The 18,619-nt window shown below is 36.5% G+C and overlaps 1 protein-coding gene and 1 long non-coding RNA gene across 7 annotated transcripts in view; one reads left to right on the top strand and one right to left on the bottom strand.

The window, feature by feature from the left end:
* zgc:171482 (zinc finger protein) overlaps window positions 1-18,619 on the top strand; it is a 107,668-nt gene that overhangs the window by 67,411 nt on the left and 21,638 nt on the right. For all 6 annotated transcript variants that reach the window (XR_009274004.1, XR_009274002.1, XR_009274003.1 and 3 more), the window contains one exon: window positions 7,650-7,746. Coding sequence is in view for 3 of the 6 variants with exons in the window: in XM_058796404.1 (XP_058652387.1) it covers window positions 7,650-7,746 (97 nt within the window). In the remaining 3 variants the exon portion in view is untranslated. The remainder of the gene's footprint in view (window positions 1-7,649; window positions 7,747-18,619) is intronic.
* On the bottom strand, window positions 1,151-16,898 carry LOC131552552 (uncharacterized). Its single transcript, XR_009274005.1, has 3 exons — window positions 16,202-16,898; window positions 2,950-3,154; window positions 1,151-2,822 (listed from the first exon to the last, which is right to left on the bottom strand). It is a non-coding gene; the product is annotated as an uncharacterized LOC131552552 (long non-coding RNA).

Below are 18,619 nucleotides of genomic sequence, written 5' to 3'. Positions count from 1 at the left end.
ATCAGCAGAAATGCTGCTGATTACAAAAGCCTTTCATCAAGGTGTTCCAAACATCACAGCTCTGTACAGGTGCTGTTAGTTAAGCTTATTCTGCGGTCCTGCCAAATCCCAGCAAAACCTTATCCCCCTTGGTGCCCAAAGGATAGCCGTTTGTAATGCTGGATAATGTCAGTCGAATCATCTTGTTGTAGCTTATGTAAATGCAATCATAATTTTGCCCAGATGGAATATGCAAACCTTTTCTCATTTTCTGCTTTGGACAAAATCTGATGAATTTTATCAGGCTATGTGTTTTCTGTTCATCTAAAGCAATTGTCTCTCTTCACAAGACTTACATTAAACCACTCTATTCATATGATTAGTTGTACGGCACATTTAGAACCTTTTTGGATCTTTTAGGTTTTGGTTACATGGACTTTCAATGGAGATACAGAAGCCTCTCAGGTTTCATTAAAAATATGGGTTTGGAACAACATAAGGGCGAGTAATATAAATGACAGAATTTTCATTACAGTAATTATTGTTCAAACATTACAGAACAATCATATTTTAAATAAATACAACTAGGATAGAGTAGCAAGATTTCTTCTTCTTCTTCTTAATTATTATTATTGAGAGCACAAAATGGTAAACAGTGGCTTAGCTAGATTACAACCCGAATTCCGGAAATGTTGGGACGTCTCTTTAAATTTGAATAAAATCAAAACTGAAAGACTTTCAAATCGGTTGCGGTTGGTTTCAAGTAAACGCACAAAATGCATTATTTGGGTAACACTTACAATAATTCACTAACACTTAAATTAAACAGAAAAGCAAGCAGGTGCATGAGTTGTACAAATTATTAATAACCGTTTCCTTACCTAAATCCTGCGTTTGCAGAATCACATCACTCTGTGCTTCTGAAATTATTATCTTGATCTATATAGTGTAGTAGTTAGCTATCTCTGTGTCTTACATGGTCGCTTGTCAAGCATGAAAAACACGTTTTATTTCAATTCTGAATATATTGTCGTATACAGCATGCAAAGAGCGCTCCCTTTAAATTTATTAAAAACTGTCACTCATTCATCACGATCTTACAAAGTTCTGTTTTAACCAATGAATGTGACCACACAATGAAACTTTTTTTTTTTTTTTATGAAGTTACGAGCATGATAGAACTCGGCGCTGGACATAAAAGTGGTGAGTGCATGGATTCCAACCTAAACACCTCTGATTGGCCATTGCGTTGTAGAAATCAACAAACAGGTCTGTGATTGGCTATTTTGCTCCATCTGCGAAAATGCATTGTAAAATCATTTGAAGCTTTCCAAAGCAGAAGATACACTGGATTGTTTGCCAAATCTATTTCGTTATGCTATTATTACGAAGAAAACAGATCCTAGACCAGGAGTTATGGTCAGTTTTTCCATCTAAAAGCAATCAGTTAGACTATTTTACACTATGAGTTAGACTATTATACATGATAAACTAAAGTCCGGCCGTCCCCCTCAGTTCGGAGGGGGGGCACAGTTATGTCCGTGGGGGGGCAAAGCCACCCCAGCCCCCCCCCCTGGTGCCGGGCCTGCGGGGGCATGTTTACCATGGTATAGCATCTCCTCTTCTTCTCAAAACAGTTTGAAGACGTCTAGGCATCGAGGTTATGAGTTTCTGGAGTTTTGTTGTTGGAATTTGGTCCCATTTTTGCCTGATATAGGTTTCCAGCTGCTGAAGAGTTTGTGGTCGTCTTTGACGTATTTTTCGTTTAATGATGCGCCAAATGTTCTCTATAGCTGAAAGATCTGGACTGCAAGCAGGCCAATTCAGCACCCCGACTCTTCTACTACGAAGCCATGCTGTTTTAATAGCTGCAGTATGTGGTTTTGCATTGACCTGCTGAAATACACACAACTTAATTAATTTCTAGATGTTCTCCCAGCTGAATATTTTCAAAATTTCTTGCTTTTTCAGCCCTTTGTTGCCCCATGCCAACTTTTTTGTGACCTGTAGCAGGCATCAAATTTGAGATGAGTTCATAGTGGATAAAGGTGTAAAATTTCTCCGTTTAAACATTTGTTATGTTCTCTATGTTCTATTGTGAATAAAATATTGGCTCATGTGATTTGAAAGTCTTTTAGTTTTCATTTTATTCAAATTTAAAAAAAACGTCCCAACATTTCCAGAATTCAGGTTGTAGATTATATATTATATAAGATTGTACAGGAAGTTTACCCAATATTCTGTAATTTTCTGTCAATGTCATTCCAAACCTGAAAAAAAAAAAACCACACATATTAAGAATTAATCCCATAATTTTTAGTAAATCTTAATTGGCCATGTTGGACTAATCAGTTACCTAGTTTTAGGAAATCATGACCATGTTGTACAAATGTATTCCCTTGTTTTAATTTACAATGTGGGAACGAATTAGTACAATGTGGCCATGAATTAACCAAAATGACGGAATTAATAGTTAATAGTAGCCAGGATTTGACTAAAAACAAGGCAACAATTTAATAAAACTAAGGAATGAATTCTTAATTTGTGACCATGATAAATATACTTTGGTCCACATGTTAAATGGGGGCTTATTTTGGTTCATTAATGGTGTTTTCTGGTCCATTTTGGATCTTGACAGGTCACAATGAATTGACAGACTCTCTTTGGGGTCCAACCGAGAATAGGTTTTATCAAGATAACGTATTTAAAACACTGTCCAGCTTTGTATCAGAGTCTAGAGTGCCTCGATCTCCTGAGCTCTGCCTGCGGTTTGCTCGTCCTTCAGGGAGCTGTCAAGACTTCTTTTGCCCTGTCCTCTCTTATTCATCATCCTCATTAGAAGCCTGCACACGAACACAGGGTACATGCAACATACAGACAAACACACATGTCCTTTTTAAAAGGAAAAGACTGAGAAAACTGGAGGAATGCAAAAGAATGCCTTTTCACAGGGATGCAGATATTCATTACCAGTCAAGCTTCTCATCAGGTTCAGGAAGCCATTGGTAGGGCTCATCTGAGAGGTGACTGCTAGCGGATCCCGGCCCAGACTCTTGGCTATTTTCGTGGAGAACACTTCAGTGTAATTGCCTTCCAACCAAGGCTATATTTTGTTGCTGAGAAAATTGGAGCGCAGCACAGCCCTCTCCTGCTGCAAACAGGTTTTCATTTCCCCCTAAACAAAAAAAGCAGGGAGAGTGACAAGCTTTAGGATGTAAATACCAGCTCGGCGCTGAAGAGCCTCCTGCCATTTCGTGAAGGGGATATTGAAAGTGCAGTGATTTGCCCTGTTTAAAATTGCAAGAGTAGTTTATGTGCTTCACAGAATCTGTAAAAAGTCAAGAACAAGCCAGCGTCTCCTTCCTGCTCAGTTCATATCCACCTTGACAGGCAGGATTAAAATTGACATTCATACTGGATTATTATTGGTGTGACTGTATAAGAGAACCTCTGTGCTTGAAAGTAAATGAAAGAATTAGAGAATTGAGTGCAGGTATTCATTTTCATAACCCAGTGAATATGGTCTCGATTGTGAAATGTAAGATTTGATGAACATAGATATGAATCCTCCTTAAAATGTGTATAATTGCTGGAGGAATCATCTTGGGAATTATCTTAATTTATTGTATTAATTTTGGAAGTGACATGATTAGATGATCATTAGATTTGCTACAGTAAAACGCAAAGGCTTGCGCGACCATCCATTTATTTATTTATTTTTCATATTTTTGAAGCCGTTTTGTTTTAATATTTTTAAAATGTGATGCAAAGCTGAATTTTCAACAGCCATTGATTCAGTTTTCAGTGTCACATGATCCTTCATAAATCATTCTAATATGCTGCATTAAGCTCAAGAAACATTTCTTATTATGTTGACACTTTATATTTTTGTGTAACCCATGATATGTTTTATCTCAGGATTTTTTGATGACTAGAAATAACAGCATTTACTTGACATAGAAACCTTTTGTAATCGTCTTTACTGTCACTTTTGATCAATTTAACACGTTCTTGCTAAAAAAAAATATTAATTTCTTTCAAAAACACACAAACAAAAAAACTACGGACATTTGAATAGTATATATTGTACGTTGAACAATATATAAGTGTATATTTTCAGCTAACTCAGCTTGCTAACATAAATAGAAAAGCATAAATGAATACATAAATATAAACATAAACGAATACATAAATACAATGTATCATACAAAGTGGCATCTAGAAACAAAAATACTTTTTCTCAGAACTAAACAACCAGATAAACCAGCTAATGTTTTGTCATCAGGGAATGGTTTAAGATTCAGAGTTTACAAGCAAAATTCATTTTACCTAACGATAATCCTTTTCCACACAATTTTCAAATCATATTTATGTATATTCTGACCTACTTTTCAAAGTTTCCTTATTTTTTTAATGAAAGAGAGACACTTTTGGCTGAGTTCTAATTTAATACTCAGATTCTGAGTAACATAGCACTAGCAATCAAGTCTTTCTTTCTGTCTGATTGGGAACGATTAATAATTTAGTTGAATTTGACAAGTGTCTCATCTATTCGGTAGCAATTTCCTGGGCAAGAGAAGAGAAACTGATTGATGGCCTATTGTCGGAAATAAGCGAGACCTCTTTCCTACAAGCCAGCAGTTTGGAGCAAACTTTAATCTCCTCCTAGTAAACATTCATCTTACCCTGAGCCACATCTCTCTCTGTCTGTCTCTCTCTGTGGTTCTTTTGGCATCTCGCTCGGTTTAATTAACTGGGATTAGAAGCCACCACAGTGTCTTCTAAGGCCGGTTTATGAGTAGCACACTAAGAGGTCATCAGGGGTCCTACATGAAGGAAAATCCCATCACACAGAGCTTTTTAACAGAAACAAACGCTCTGTAAAGCTACTTACGAAGTCTGAAGGCCAAGTCTTACATTTTTAATCTTTGAAAGAGGCTGGTCCTTCAGTTACTGATATAATAGCTGAATAATTTTCAGTTAAATGCAAATTCTTAATTAATAGACATGGCAAAGTAGCAAGAGTTTAGCAGAAAAAACTGTTCTCAGACTAATTTAAGCAGCCTGTAAAGTGTGTTTTATAACGTCAGTTAAATTTTATTGCAATATTTCTCTGTCATGCCATGCATCCTGTTCATATTAATAGCTTGCTATGAATAGTGTTTTGGATTCATTACACATACTTGGTGTCACCATATGTTTGGTGTACTGACACCACAAGCTGTCTGTGAACATGCATCACATCACTCTCAACTCACAGAAAGCATCCAGAAAGAATCATTACAATGCGTGTGTGTGTGTGTGTGTGTGTGTGTGTTTCTATTTCAGTGACGATGAAGTAAAGATGTTCAAAAATAAATTTTACATAAAAGCACTAAAAAAGCTGCTGGAAGTCATAAATACATGTTTTGTCCTTAAACTAATATGGGGCATATCAATACGCTGACAAAACAAGTGAATAAAGTCTAGATGCCCTTGAAAAAGACACTATAAATGACATAATCAATCAAAGATTAAGCAGGTATCGAAGCGCAGCATTTCTCTCAGAATTTGCTCAGCTTCCTCAGACCTTGTAAAACTAAAGAACAGTGAGAAATCTTCATTTGACTTGTCTTCTTTAGTAATGACCATTCGGTGTTCCAGACCTTGATGGAAGCAAATTGGTGAAAACTTGTGAATTTACAGAATACCAAATAAAGCATTAAGCCATGAGAGGATGAGCATCACAGTGTTTTACTATGTTTAAGGGGTGTTCTAGCTCCCGTGACCATAGTAAAGTCACTGTAACACAAAAACTAAATAGATGTTGCTTTTATACAACAGCAGTAACAACATCAAAATACACCATTGTTCAATAAATAGGTACATTTATTCATTTATTTATTTATTTTATTTATTTTAAACTAATAATAATAATAATAATAATAATAATAAAATCAACAAATATATTAATAGTAGTTGTAGTAGTATCAATTATTAAACAGTTTGGGGTCAGTATACACACACACACTGTATTTTTTATTTTACATTTGTACATAATACATATTAAAATAGAAAATAGCTATGTTAAGTTGTAATAATATTGCACATTATGATTGTTTTACTGCATTTTTGATCAAATAATTCCAGACTTGATGAGCCTAAGAGACTTCTTTCAAAAACATTTAAAAATTCTCAACTTCTGAACAATAGTGAACATTTAACAAACTACTTCAATTGTCTGTGTTTAGTCAGATTTACTGAATAGAAAGTGTTTGTGTGCCTGTCACTGCATGTGGAGCTTCAAGCCTGACAGAAGTATTTTTAAACAATGTGAATTTTTAAAACAATTGTCAATTGTGTTGATAAATCTGTTTAAATCTGTGTTTTCCACTGAGTCAAAATATGCTCAGCACGAAACTCTTCATGCAGCTTTGCAGTGCTTTCACTGGCAATATGAATACTGTAATGCTGCATGAATACTGTTAATATGGGTGCTGAAATATGCACTGCTTCTGCATGTGGTGTGAGAAACACGTCACTCTAAGCTGTTTACAGTTTCCAAGCAACGCACTGTAGCAACTTTACTAAACAGTAAAATTTGCTACACTCTCAGAAATAAAGGTACAAAAGCTGTCACTGGGGCGGTACCTTTTCAAAAGGTACACTTTTGTACCTATTAGGTTCAAATATGTACACTTTAAGTACTAATATGTACCTTTAAGGTACCAAAATGGACCCTTTAGGTACAAACATGTACCTTTTGAAAAGGTACCGCCCCAGTGACAGCTTTTGTACCTTTATTTCTGAGAGTGTATAACAAGTATGCATTCAGCTTTGAATGCAGCTCATTCATTCACAATTAAGATTTGGATCAATACAAGAAGTATAATCTTCTGATACATAAAATGCATTAAAAAGCTTGTCTGATTAGTATACTAATTCCATATGCATTCCTGTGTGCAATCGTCTTTCTTAACCTGGGAACAGTTCCTGATGGTGTGAGTATGACAGCAATATAATGTTGTGAAAAGCCTCTTTTTGAACAGATCGAGGAACAGACAACACTGTCATCAAAAATAACTCTGCAGATGTCTGAGAGAAATATTGCCCAGAAAGAGCACACATGGTCTCTCCACATGTGAGGAACGAGCCTCTATGCATTTCTGTTCTACGTCTCTCTCCCATTCTTCACATCCGTCTATTTTTGGTCCGACGCTGTTCGTTATTTGTGGTACCACCTGCAAAGCCTTTAATTAACTCACATCTGCTTCGCTCCCTCCCAAACCAATGCACTTGTCGCCCCTCCACTGTAAAAGACCATCATGAAGCATAACCCCCCAAATCAAAAGGCCATCAGGACAAAAGGAAGCTAAAATTGCTAATACTTGATTCCATGAAGACTGCAGAATGAGATGCCGTATTAGGAGCGAGTGCGTTTTTTTTATCTGACACACTGAGAATGGAGTCTTCAAACAAAACCCTCATCATGTTGAGAGAAGCAAAACAACAGGGATTAAATATAGATTTCTCTGCTCTTTGTCAGCCAAGGCAGTCTCAAAAACAAAAAGCAATCAATAATGCTCAAAAGAAAACGAGAAATGGGACAAAACAATTTTAAGAGCGTTTCAGCTGGGACTTGTTTCCGTTCTGCTTTCAAGTCAGAATCTGTTTTTTTCTTTGTGTTGCAGGCCTGCGCCGGAGTTACTCGTGCAGCGTTTGCAAAGTGGTGCTGAACTCCATCGAGCAGTATCACGCACATCTCCAGGGCTCCAAACACCAAAACAAGTGAGTGTGGATTTTCTGTCCTGAATGATATTCCCCTCTTTCAAATCTTTCCAAGAGACTGCTCTCTTGATAATCAAGGAAACTTAATGGAGTTACCGTTAATGTTTAATTTAAGTACAGTAGCAGAAATAAAAATAAAATCAGAAATGAGACAAAAATAGATCAAATTTAATTTCTTATTTTTGATTCCACACATCTGTGTCTTGACAAATCAGACTGCAGTTTATGACATTGATAAAATGTAATTTAATGCCATTGCAGTATACAAAAAACAATGGCGATTCCAAAAAGGTGATAAAATGATATAATATAAAATATAATTATCTCAACATATTAGAATGTTTTCTGAAAGATCATGAGACACTAAAGACTGAAATAATGACTGTTGACAATTCAGCATTTCCGTGATGGGAATAAATGATAAATATTGAAAATAATTTGAAATAATAAATTCAAAACAGATTTTTTTTTAAATTGCAAAAATATTTTACAATATTACCGTTATATTACAAACTTGTATATACAGTATATATGGACATTTTTAAAATGAAAAAGAGAGAGAGAGAGAACAAAAATATGAATATCTTATCTAAACAAAATGGTTCCTGGAATGAAAACGTCAACCTCTAATTTTAGTTTAGAATTACAAAATCATAAGAAAATAATCCAGTTCTGCTTTTGCCAAGCGTTATTAGCCGTTTGTTTGTTTGTTTGTTTTTAAAAAGGAAAAACCCATACTTCCTGTTTCACAACAGGTGTTCATCGATACAATCTTTAAACTTTCATCCTTCTCTTTAAATCTCTTTTTATCCCTCATGTCTCCTTGAAGATCGGCTTATTGGTCATATTTCTTATACATAACCTGACATCTACTGCTTCTGTCCTCAAAGGGAACATCAGTGGTCGCCTCAGTTATCATAGTCTGCTCAGGTCTGCTGCCTCCTGTTGAGTTAAATAGAAATCACTGCTATACTGCCGTAACTTTCCACACCGCACAGACAAATCATGCAGGATATATTTGTGTGTGTGCTGCTGACCGGTGGGATGTCTGATTAAAACACTCTGGCTGAAATGTTAAAACATCAGTTTCTATCTTTCTTTGAACTCAAAACACAGCTTCCTAAGAAACATGGGATGCTGCGTTCCCATTAGCCTTCTTAAAGGGACAGTTCACTCAAAAAACAACTCACCCTCATGTTGTACCATATCATGCTGTTTTTTTTGTTTGTTTGTTTGTTTTAGAATAAGAGGCTTTGTAGGTATTTTCCATAACTGCATCTGTCAACCAACAAAAAGAGCAGAAAGATATGAAAAAAAGTCATTATTCACAGAAAGTCTTCCCCATCTGCTTAGGGGTGACCCCGAATAGTTGATGATTTGATGCTTCCATTGGAGGAGCCTGATTCGACTCCCAATCTCACAGTCGAATATTCGCGGGGTGTTATGATCATGCCATTTTGGCTATATGGGGGTGCTCAAATGTCTGATTTCACATAGAACTACCGGTTTTCTCCCAATAAGTTAATATACAGCCTATTAAGATAATGCTGTAAATAAGAATCTGAAAAGAAGGAAGCTTTAAATAAATATTTTAACGTGCGTGAATAAATCGAACCACCCCTATAGATTTAACTTTCACTTTCCATAATCCGTGACCGACAGAGGCGCATTTTAGCGGCAGGGATTTAAAACAAGACTCAAACTGGCAGAGTAAAAGGATTTTTTCGATCAGGTAGAGTACAAGTGATTTCAAAACATTTCAGCCGGTTTATATATATCGTGTATTTATTATTTATCTCGTATAAGATGCATTTGGTTGAGTTACGCTGCAGTAAAGCCGTTAGTGCCGTGTTTCTGCACATTGTTGCGTGAAGAACGCGTCCACAAAAGGAGTTCATTCAGAGCCGCGCAAACACGTTCATTCGGGGCATTTTGTGCAGATAACCTATAAATCGTAACGTTATGTTGTATAAATAACGAAGCGTATTCTAGATGAGATAAATTATGAGTTAAATCCCATTTATTAAAAACCTGCTATCAAATGTCATATACATAATGTTATAATGAGAGCACTATTGTTTCGCTGACGTTTAATGCTATCTTTTAATCAAAATATAAAACATTATTTGCGAGGCGTCCGTTACACATTTTAACGTCAGTATTTATGACTGTTGAATATCTGACTTGACTCTTGGTAATGTATTTTGCCCCGCCCCCAAACATATGATTCGACTATCAGTCGACTGTCGGCAAGATTAGAAAATTCCGATTCGACTATTAAAATCCTTATCTGCTGTGGCTCTCAAATAAAAAATAAAAAATAAATGAATAAATAAAATTGTTGCAGATAAATGATTATAAACATCATTGGTTCATGTGACTAAATGTAGTTATCAAACCAGATGTGACGCAATTTACAGCCATATTACAGCCATGTCATGATTGTCAAAGATGAATTTCCCAGGAATGGGACAATAAAGTATATTCAATTAAATATTCAATATTTGATTTGAGAGCTGCAGCAGGGAGCTTTTGTAGTGAATACTGATGAAGGATTTTATTTTTTCCCCCTCATATTTTGCTATCAGATTACTTTAGCTGTATGGCTTACATTTTATGTTGTCATAAATTACATTATCACACAATTATGTAATCAATGTTACAAGTAACACTTTACAATAAGGTGTCATTTATTAACATTATTTCATGTATTAACTAACATGAACAAACAATGAGCAATGCATTAATACACTATTTATTAATATTTGTTAATGTTAGTTAATGAAAATACAGTTATTCATTGTTTATTCATATTAGTTCATAGTGCATTGACTAATGTTAACAAACACAACTTGTGATTTTAATAATGCAATAGTAAATGCTGAAATTAACTAAGATGAATGAATGCTGCAGAAGTATTGTTCATTCTTAGTTCATGTGTACTAATGTTGTTAATGTTAACTAATGAATCTTATTGTAAAGTGTTACCATGTTACATTTATGATTACATTTATCTTTTTTAGTGTTTTTTATGCCTACTATAAATAGTCATTATTTGCAAATCAGAATTGCATCTTATAATTCTCCAAAAGCTTTAAGATTCTACTAAAGTCTCTTTGAGAGTGATTTTTAGGTAACCATGTAATGGAACAGTTTATTGAAACTTTGGACAAAATATTTAATCAAAAAAACTACATGTGTATTTTTTGTATCAGTATATCTGATACATCAGGCTTTTATGGCTCATATAGTATGATATGGGAGAATATGGAGCTCATATTTCCACTTGTGGAGGAAATAACCCTCAAATTTATTCAGAGCAAAAAAATATGCAATTTGGTGCAGTTGCTGATATTTATATGGCAAAACGTAAGATCAAATTCTGATAGCTTGTAAATAATTAGAGGCCTTAGAAATGTGCATATCAGTATACATTTGATTTGCATATAAAATATATAAAGAAGGATTTTTAATCCTAGCTTAACCAGCAAGATGTTTTTAACCAGCTTCACCAGTCTAACTATGCTTCACAAGCTAATTTTTCTTTCTGATTAAGAAAACAGCAAAAACAAAACAAAAAAGTCATTATGCTTCACAAGCTAATTTTACTGGTAAACATTTTGGCTAAACATCTAGATTAGCCTGAACCATCAGGAAAGTTCATGCTAGAGTGGTTATTTAAGCAGGTTGGTATAACATGATGTTTTCTATTCAGACGGAGGTGGGTAAACATTGCTACCTGTGAGCACTTAGAAACAATTAAAGTCACTTCTTGTTTCCATCTGGCAGAGCCCTCTGTGCATCAGCAGTGGTGTTTAGTTGATCTGCAACCCCGTTTGCCTCAAAATACAGCCAACCGCCTCTAGCAGGACATGCCCATCAAACTCGTAATGAAATAAAAATGATTTAGAGCAAGAAAGTGAAGAAAAAGAGGTAGTAGAACTCCCACTGTTTGTCCAGTCACATACACGGTTTACAGAAATGAACCCACCTTCATACGAGGAACTGTCAGGTTTAGAGCCTGTGGTGAAGATGCTTTTTATCGTCTTCACTTCGAGGCAGCTGGCCCATTTCTGCGAGCTACGTGAGACGACTACAACCGCTTCCAGCAACCCCTAATTGCTCTTCACAATAAACCAATTGATTAACATGCCAACAGAGTCAGGGTTGGGCAGGAGGGCTCCAGCTGAAATCCAAATCACTACTATCTTACAATCATTAATTGTAATTAGAGCTACATCCTCTCGTACAAGGAATCATTGACAGCCAGGAAGACTATTGATTAAAGAGGATGTTTCCCTATCTTGTCGCTGCAGCAGGTCTCTGCGTATTCTGATTAAGCGGAGGAAAAGTTCATGTAAGGGTATGTTTTGCATTAAGACAGCAAAAAAAGAGCTGTTTTTGTCTTGTAACCCCCCTGTAGAACATCAGAGCTCAAGATGCTGTTGTGGGAGGACAGCGTTTCCGATCTGTGCCCGACACAAGCGGCTTCCTGCTACATACACATTAACTTTCTTTGTTGTAAATGAACCAGCAGTCCACAGCCGTTAACATGCTTTGCCAACCTGCATTTAGCACTGAATACAAACCTTAGCAAATTGCGAATATTTATTCATAATATAAAATGTGTCTATCTCTTTCAAGTAGCATTTGTAAGCCCAATTCATCTTACAGAAGCCATTTATTCGGACAGTTCATGTGAATGAACTGGTTTATGCATTAAAACAAAACAAAAAACATCCTGTGCTGTATCTTTTAGGTGGTTAAACATTAATATTTCTGTTTGCCAGCAGTTTTAGCCGCTTTAAATTCTGTGTAGCATCCAGTTTATTTTATAATATTATAGCATCCATTGTCCTTCAGAATGAGGACATATACAGTACACTGAGACACACACACAGCATCACAGAGGCCATTCTCTCTCATGCTGAGAAACACTCCCTCACACACACTCATCAGAGAGACTCCAGAGGCCCGTCCCTCTCATGTTGAGACACAGACACACTCTAATCAGAGGAGCCCCAGGGGCCTGTCCCGCTCATAGTGATACTCAGCAGATGGGCAAAAGGGGTGTAATATCTGCCAGGTTGGTTTCATTATGTAGGGCAGCAGCCAAAAAACACCTGATTTCATTTTAAACTGCCAGCATGCTGGGAGATATTGTCCCAAAAGAAGAGTGCTGACCAGAACATTAGCATTTACAGTCTGGACTGTTGCAGTGTTTTTTTGTAAAGTGCACAGTTTTGGGTGAACTCTTTCTTTTGCTAGCTTCACTAACTTATTACAGTTATTTAAATGTTCAAGGTCATTTGAAATTTTAATTACCCTTTATCACATACAAAGGCACAACAGATGCTCATAGAAACTCCAGCTGTGTTTACTACAATTTCTTTTTTGTTTTGAACCTGAAAACTACAAATTAAAGTTGAGTCAGGAAGAAAAAGAAACAATTAAATGAAATTGTGAGATAAACTTGCATTATGCATGACTGTTTCTGTCTGGTGTCAGTCTTTTTGGTAAATCAGTGAGTATTGTTCTCTGTGGGCAGTCTAAGACTGACAACAGACTTGAGAGGAACCAGTCAAGTTGCTGAATCATAAATGTCCAGAGTTACGGTAGTTACAATTTACCGCTAAATGTTCAGCAATGGCACATTTATAGCATGATTCATTAACTGCAGTATGCTGTGGTGCCTTGTATTGGATGCATAAAACTTGTTATTTTAAGTATGATGGGAAAGTTATGCATATAATCATAAGTTGAAATGGGCTGAATTTTAAATAAATAAATAAAAAAATCTTGTCCAGTATTTAAAAATAAGTAAATAAATAAATAAAACTAAAAGTCAATTAAAAAAAATAATAATAATAAAAATTATTGATGGTAAAACAAATGGAAATTAAAAATATATCATTTAAAATCCCCAAACAAAATAAACATGTCAAATAAAAGCTATAATAATCAATGGTTCTGATGGTTATTAAAAAAAAAAAAAAAAAAAAAAATCCATATCTAATGATGTCTATCAAATTATAAGCTCTGAAACTTTAGGGAATTAAAGCTCATCTGTGAAGTCATTATCATAATTATTAACATCATTTACAAAATCTCATGGTAAATTTGTCAAGTGAGCAATAAGAGATTGAAAATGTGCTTCTATTGCACCAAAGGAAAAAAAGACCTGGCTTTTCCAATGCAGACAAAGATTTTATAGAATCAGTGTTCAACATACTGCCAGTCGTGAAGCGTTTTTTATTTTTCTCACGCCATTAAATAAGAGGAACATTCAGCCAGAAGGAACTGCTGCTAATGTGAGGGAAATTGATTTTTGAAGACCAGGAAGGATAATGATAGCAGTCTAAAAAAAGTTATAAATGAATCATGAATTTCCATTCAGCTGTGCAGGCTGGTTGGAGATCTGAGCGTCTGAATTACAGACAAAAGTCTAACTCAATGTGAAAGGTTCTATGGCTTTTTTAATGCACTTTTAGGTGCTCTAAATGCCTGTCACCAGAAATGCTCTCTGGATTTAAAATAGACATTATTGCCTCTTGATTTATGGTGAAAAATGTAGAATTGGGCACCAATGTGCAGATTAAATGTTCAGCATGTCCTCTCTCGGCAGAGAGCAGTTTGTTGATGGATACACTGACTTAAGGGATGTTTCTTGTCTTTATCCTCTTCTTTTCCACTGTTCAGTCTCGTATTACACAATCAAGCGTTCCGTGAAGAGCAGCAATGACAGTCCAAACTCTGACAGCTATAATTATCTGAAAAGCAGAAAGGGAATGTCAGAGAGACTTCCTGCTTTAGGGGGCGGAGGAAGAGCTGTCACACACCCTGCCACCCCCTGCTGTAGCCCGTATGTGGAATGAGCTCTCAATCTGAAGTTAAATTTTCACCTGTCACTACTCCAGGCTTCACAAAATCGTTGGTGTTAGATTAAAGGAATAATTCATCCAAAACTTAAAGTTGTTGTCATGTTGTTCCAAATCCATATGTTGTTATTTTCTCAAATCAAATCTCAAATCGAGTACATAATGACAGAACTTAGATTTTTGAGTGAACTACTCCAGTGGTGAGTGAAATGTGCATTTCTGCATCGATCTACATCGGTTTTCATCACGATGGAAGTAATCAGGCGGTATCAGGTGGCCACGCAGACGGTGCATTTTCGGTTCAGCACACTTAACCATCAGCATCTCTTCTGCATGAGCAGCATTTAGCCTCTTGCTTATATCAGAGTTTAGTCTCAAGGTGAACCTGTAGGACAGCTGATGGGGCGTTCACACATAGTTGAGATTTCAGCAATTTGCAGTTTCCAGAGATGTGAGTGACTGCAAATCCTGATGGGATGCAATATGGGTCCTTCAAAGCAAAAAAGTTGAAAAAAGTAGCCTCATGCAAATGAAAAGAAACGCTTCTATCAATAACAGTGAATACACTGAAGTACACTAGTGTCATTACATGATGACAGACAAAGCTCTTTGCTTTAAATAAGATCTTTACGATATTAAAATTTTTAATACCATAGAAACTTCATAATTCTTGTCACGAGTGTCAGTATCACAAAAATAACTAATAGTAGCCTAAACAAACACTCAAGCTCACTGAAGACAAGTAAACAGTCAGCGATTAAATTAGAATAAGAAACTAATTACAAGCAATAGGTCAAAAAAAATACAGTAGAAAAAAAAAGAAATGCTATAGAGTAATCAAATGTATAAAAACACACTATTCTTCACTGTGTAAATTAAATATATTATTCTTTTTTAAATTACAAAACTGATTTAGTCAAGAGCAGTGAGAGATTCTCTCTTTTGTAGATTGATTAACATGAATGACAGGAATATTAGACTGCTGTAACTTTAAGAGCTGCCCAGATCTAATAATATACAGTCACAAGTGTTTTCTTTCATAGCTGTTTGCTTTCACTTAAGAACGATAGTCCAAAATCTCCACCAGTTGACAAATTTCTACCGGTTAATCGTGTCTACCAGTATATCGGCCACCCCTAATGGAAATCATGAATAATAAGCCAATTAATTATATTAATTATAACATTTACGGGGGGAGGGGTCATCTTACCCCAAGGGTCTAATTTGATCTTTTTACTTCAAAAACTATAACTTTTACTCCAAAAAAAACAAAAACACTGTGTCCACAAAACCCTCATTAACAAACAGACACAAGAAACATTGATATTCAACATAATACAGTGTCAGAGATTTTCCAGAGACACAAAATCAGATCAATTAACTGACTGTCTCACACAAATGTTGATATTCAGATGAAATTCAACAAAAGAGTGTCGAGAAAAAATGGGGGGTGGGACATCTTACCATATTATATTGCTTATAATAAGTTATAAGTAATATATAATTTATATATTATAGCCTGTATAACATCAAAATACTCGCTTACAATTAAAAATAAATAAATAAATAAATGTTACCTTTTAGTAGTACAATACAGCCACTCCGCAACCTGTCAACATATTCTGTATGTGTGAATGCTTCTTTGTTGTGCAATATCCAGCCACCCAGACCTGCATTTTCAACACTTCAGGATCTAAATTGTTGTCTCTTCAGTGCACATTTAGCACACTCCAAATTTAGGGATAATGATATGGCAGATAACGAGCAGCAGTTTGATTCAAGCTGTGCTCTTACATCCTCAAGGAACCCTGTGATTGTCTGCATATCCTTCCGGCTCCGATTTACCAGAATGGATAATGCAGTTAGTCACTGTCCCCAGTACAGACCTCTGACCCCTGCAGACTGCCAGACAGGTTGTTATAATCAGCCACAGACAGATGATACCTGCAGAGATGAAGCTTTCAGCCAGTCATGTTCACTAGCTTTTACCCCGACCGCAGACTGTCTGCTCCGTTTGTGTCTGAAGCGCAGTTGGTGGCCAGTGATAGTCTCGCTGCACTGTGACCAGAGAGCTTGTGGTACAGGGTCACGCCAGGCTGTGCTGACAGAATGTGTTAGCAGTGCTTACCCGCCACTGGCCAGTGTCGCCCTCTCTAGAGCTCTAGGGTGCACCGCTGGAGGAAGACTGCCTGGTTTAGCATCTGCGGCCCACTCCCACCGCGTCCTCTAAAAGCATTATGCCACTCTCTTTCTGGCATCGAGGCTCGGGCCATCATTTCCTGTAGCGTCACGCTAACTCTGCTGAGTCATAGCGCTCACACCCCAGCTCTCACTCCACAACAACACGTCAGCCAAGATGTAACAACCACACAGTGCCGGTTTCAAATTCACGCACACATCTCCCTCTTAGGACACATAAAAATAGAAACATATGAGACAAGCGTTGAGATACAATAAGAGCGGCATACATATTTATAAAGAGTTTGACTTTTAAGAACGCATACAAATTTTTGAGGGTACGGAACGAGTCAAAACAGGTTTTGAAAACGGTTATCACACTTTTTCTATTCATATTAATATATATATATATATATATATATATATATATATAATTTTTTGTGGCAATTATCATGATACTATACAAATAAATATGAATTAATACTATTTGCATTAATAATTCAATTTTACATAATATTTAATCTTTTTTTACTTTAGTATGACAACAAAATTCCAAATGTTACATTTTTAAACATGTTTTTAAAGTTATCACACTTTTTTTCCCTATTCATATTAATTTTATAATATTACAATATGTATTTAATATATAAATATATATTATATTTATGATGGCGCCGCTCATGGCAGCCTCCGTGGCGTTGTCCGCTGTTGTTTTTATGTTTTTGTTAGTTTGTCCTGTCTTTAGTTATATCCCTGCAATCAGTTTCACCAGAGACGAATTGCTGGACATTCGGCAGTATACACCTCCCAGTATTTCACAGATTTTTGATTATTCGGATGTTTTGCTGGACTTTGTAGTCGGCAGAGCTGCGGTGCTGTTCAGCCGCTTCAGGACGCGCAGACGGGGGAAGCGAGTCGGTGCGCTCGTGAAGCTCAGACAGCGTGGATTACAGACAGCGCTGCCTAGCATCCATCTAGCGAATCTCCGCTCTCTACCCAACAAAACGGACAAACTCCTTTTGCTCTCCCCGACAAATAAGGATTTTTCAAACTCTGCTGCTCTGTGTTTCATGGAAACCTGGCTGAACGGCGCCATTCCAGACTGCATGTTAAGTCTGCCGAGCTTTCAGCTGTTTAGAGCGGACCGTGACGCAGAATCAACGGGGAAATCGCGTGGCGGGGGGACATGCTTTTACATCAACAAAAGGTGGTGTACAGATGTAACAGTCAGAGCATGTGAGTGAAGCGGAGCGATGTGACGCACAGCTCAATATTCCGCTTTGTGGGCGTGCGCTCCTCTCAGTCGCTCACGACCAAAGCAAATGCTCCCGCTAATGTTCTGCTCACGCTCACATAAACCAAATCCTGGTTTCAGTTATTTCAGTTATTGTGCAACAGAACATTCAAAACACGCACTCAAGATGAAATGCACATAGAATTTCACAAAATACACCTTGCTTATCAGGCCCATAAAAGCACACACAAGATGAAATGCACTTGACAAATAATTATTTTGTGGCGTTAATAAAAGAAACACACTTTCTAAAATTAAAATAGACCAAAACTGCGGGGAAATGCGGTTTATTAAAACGTCTGTCAATCTTTACAGGATTTTAGAATTTGCTTTTAGAAACATTAGCTTAGACAAACTATTTCTTAGCCTATTCCACAGATTCTCGAGATAGCAAATTACCAATGGGCATTTTGGGTTGAGCGAACAGTGCTGAGCGTATTGAGCGAGCGGAGCGGAATCTTCAGAAAGGCGCTCTCCGCTCTGAAGGAAATATGAACGCTACGCTCCCCACTCCACTCACATG

The sequence above is a fragment of the Onychostoma macrolepis genome, chromosome 13 (assembly GCF_012432095.1).
Source record: "Onychostoma macrolepis isolate SWU-2019 chromosome 13, ASM1243209v1, whole genome shotgun sequence".
Taxonomy (NCBI): domain Eukaryota; kingdom Metazoa; phylum Chordata; class Actinopteri; order Cypriniformes; family Cyprinidae; genus Onychostoma; species Onychostoma macrolepis.
Note: the sequence above shows the minus strand (reverse complement) of the source record. Positions and strands in the feature narration are given on the sequence as shown.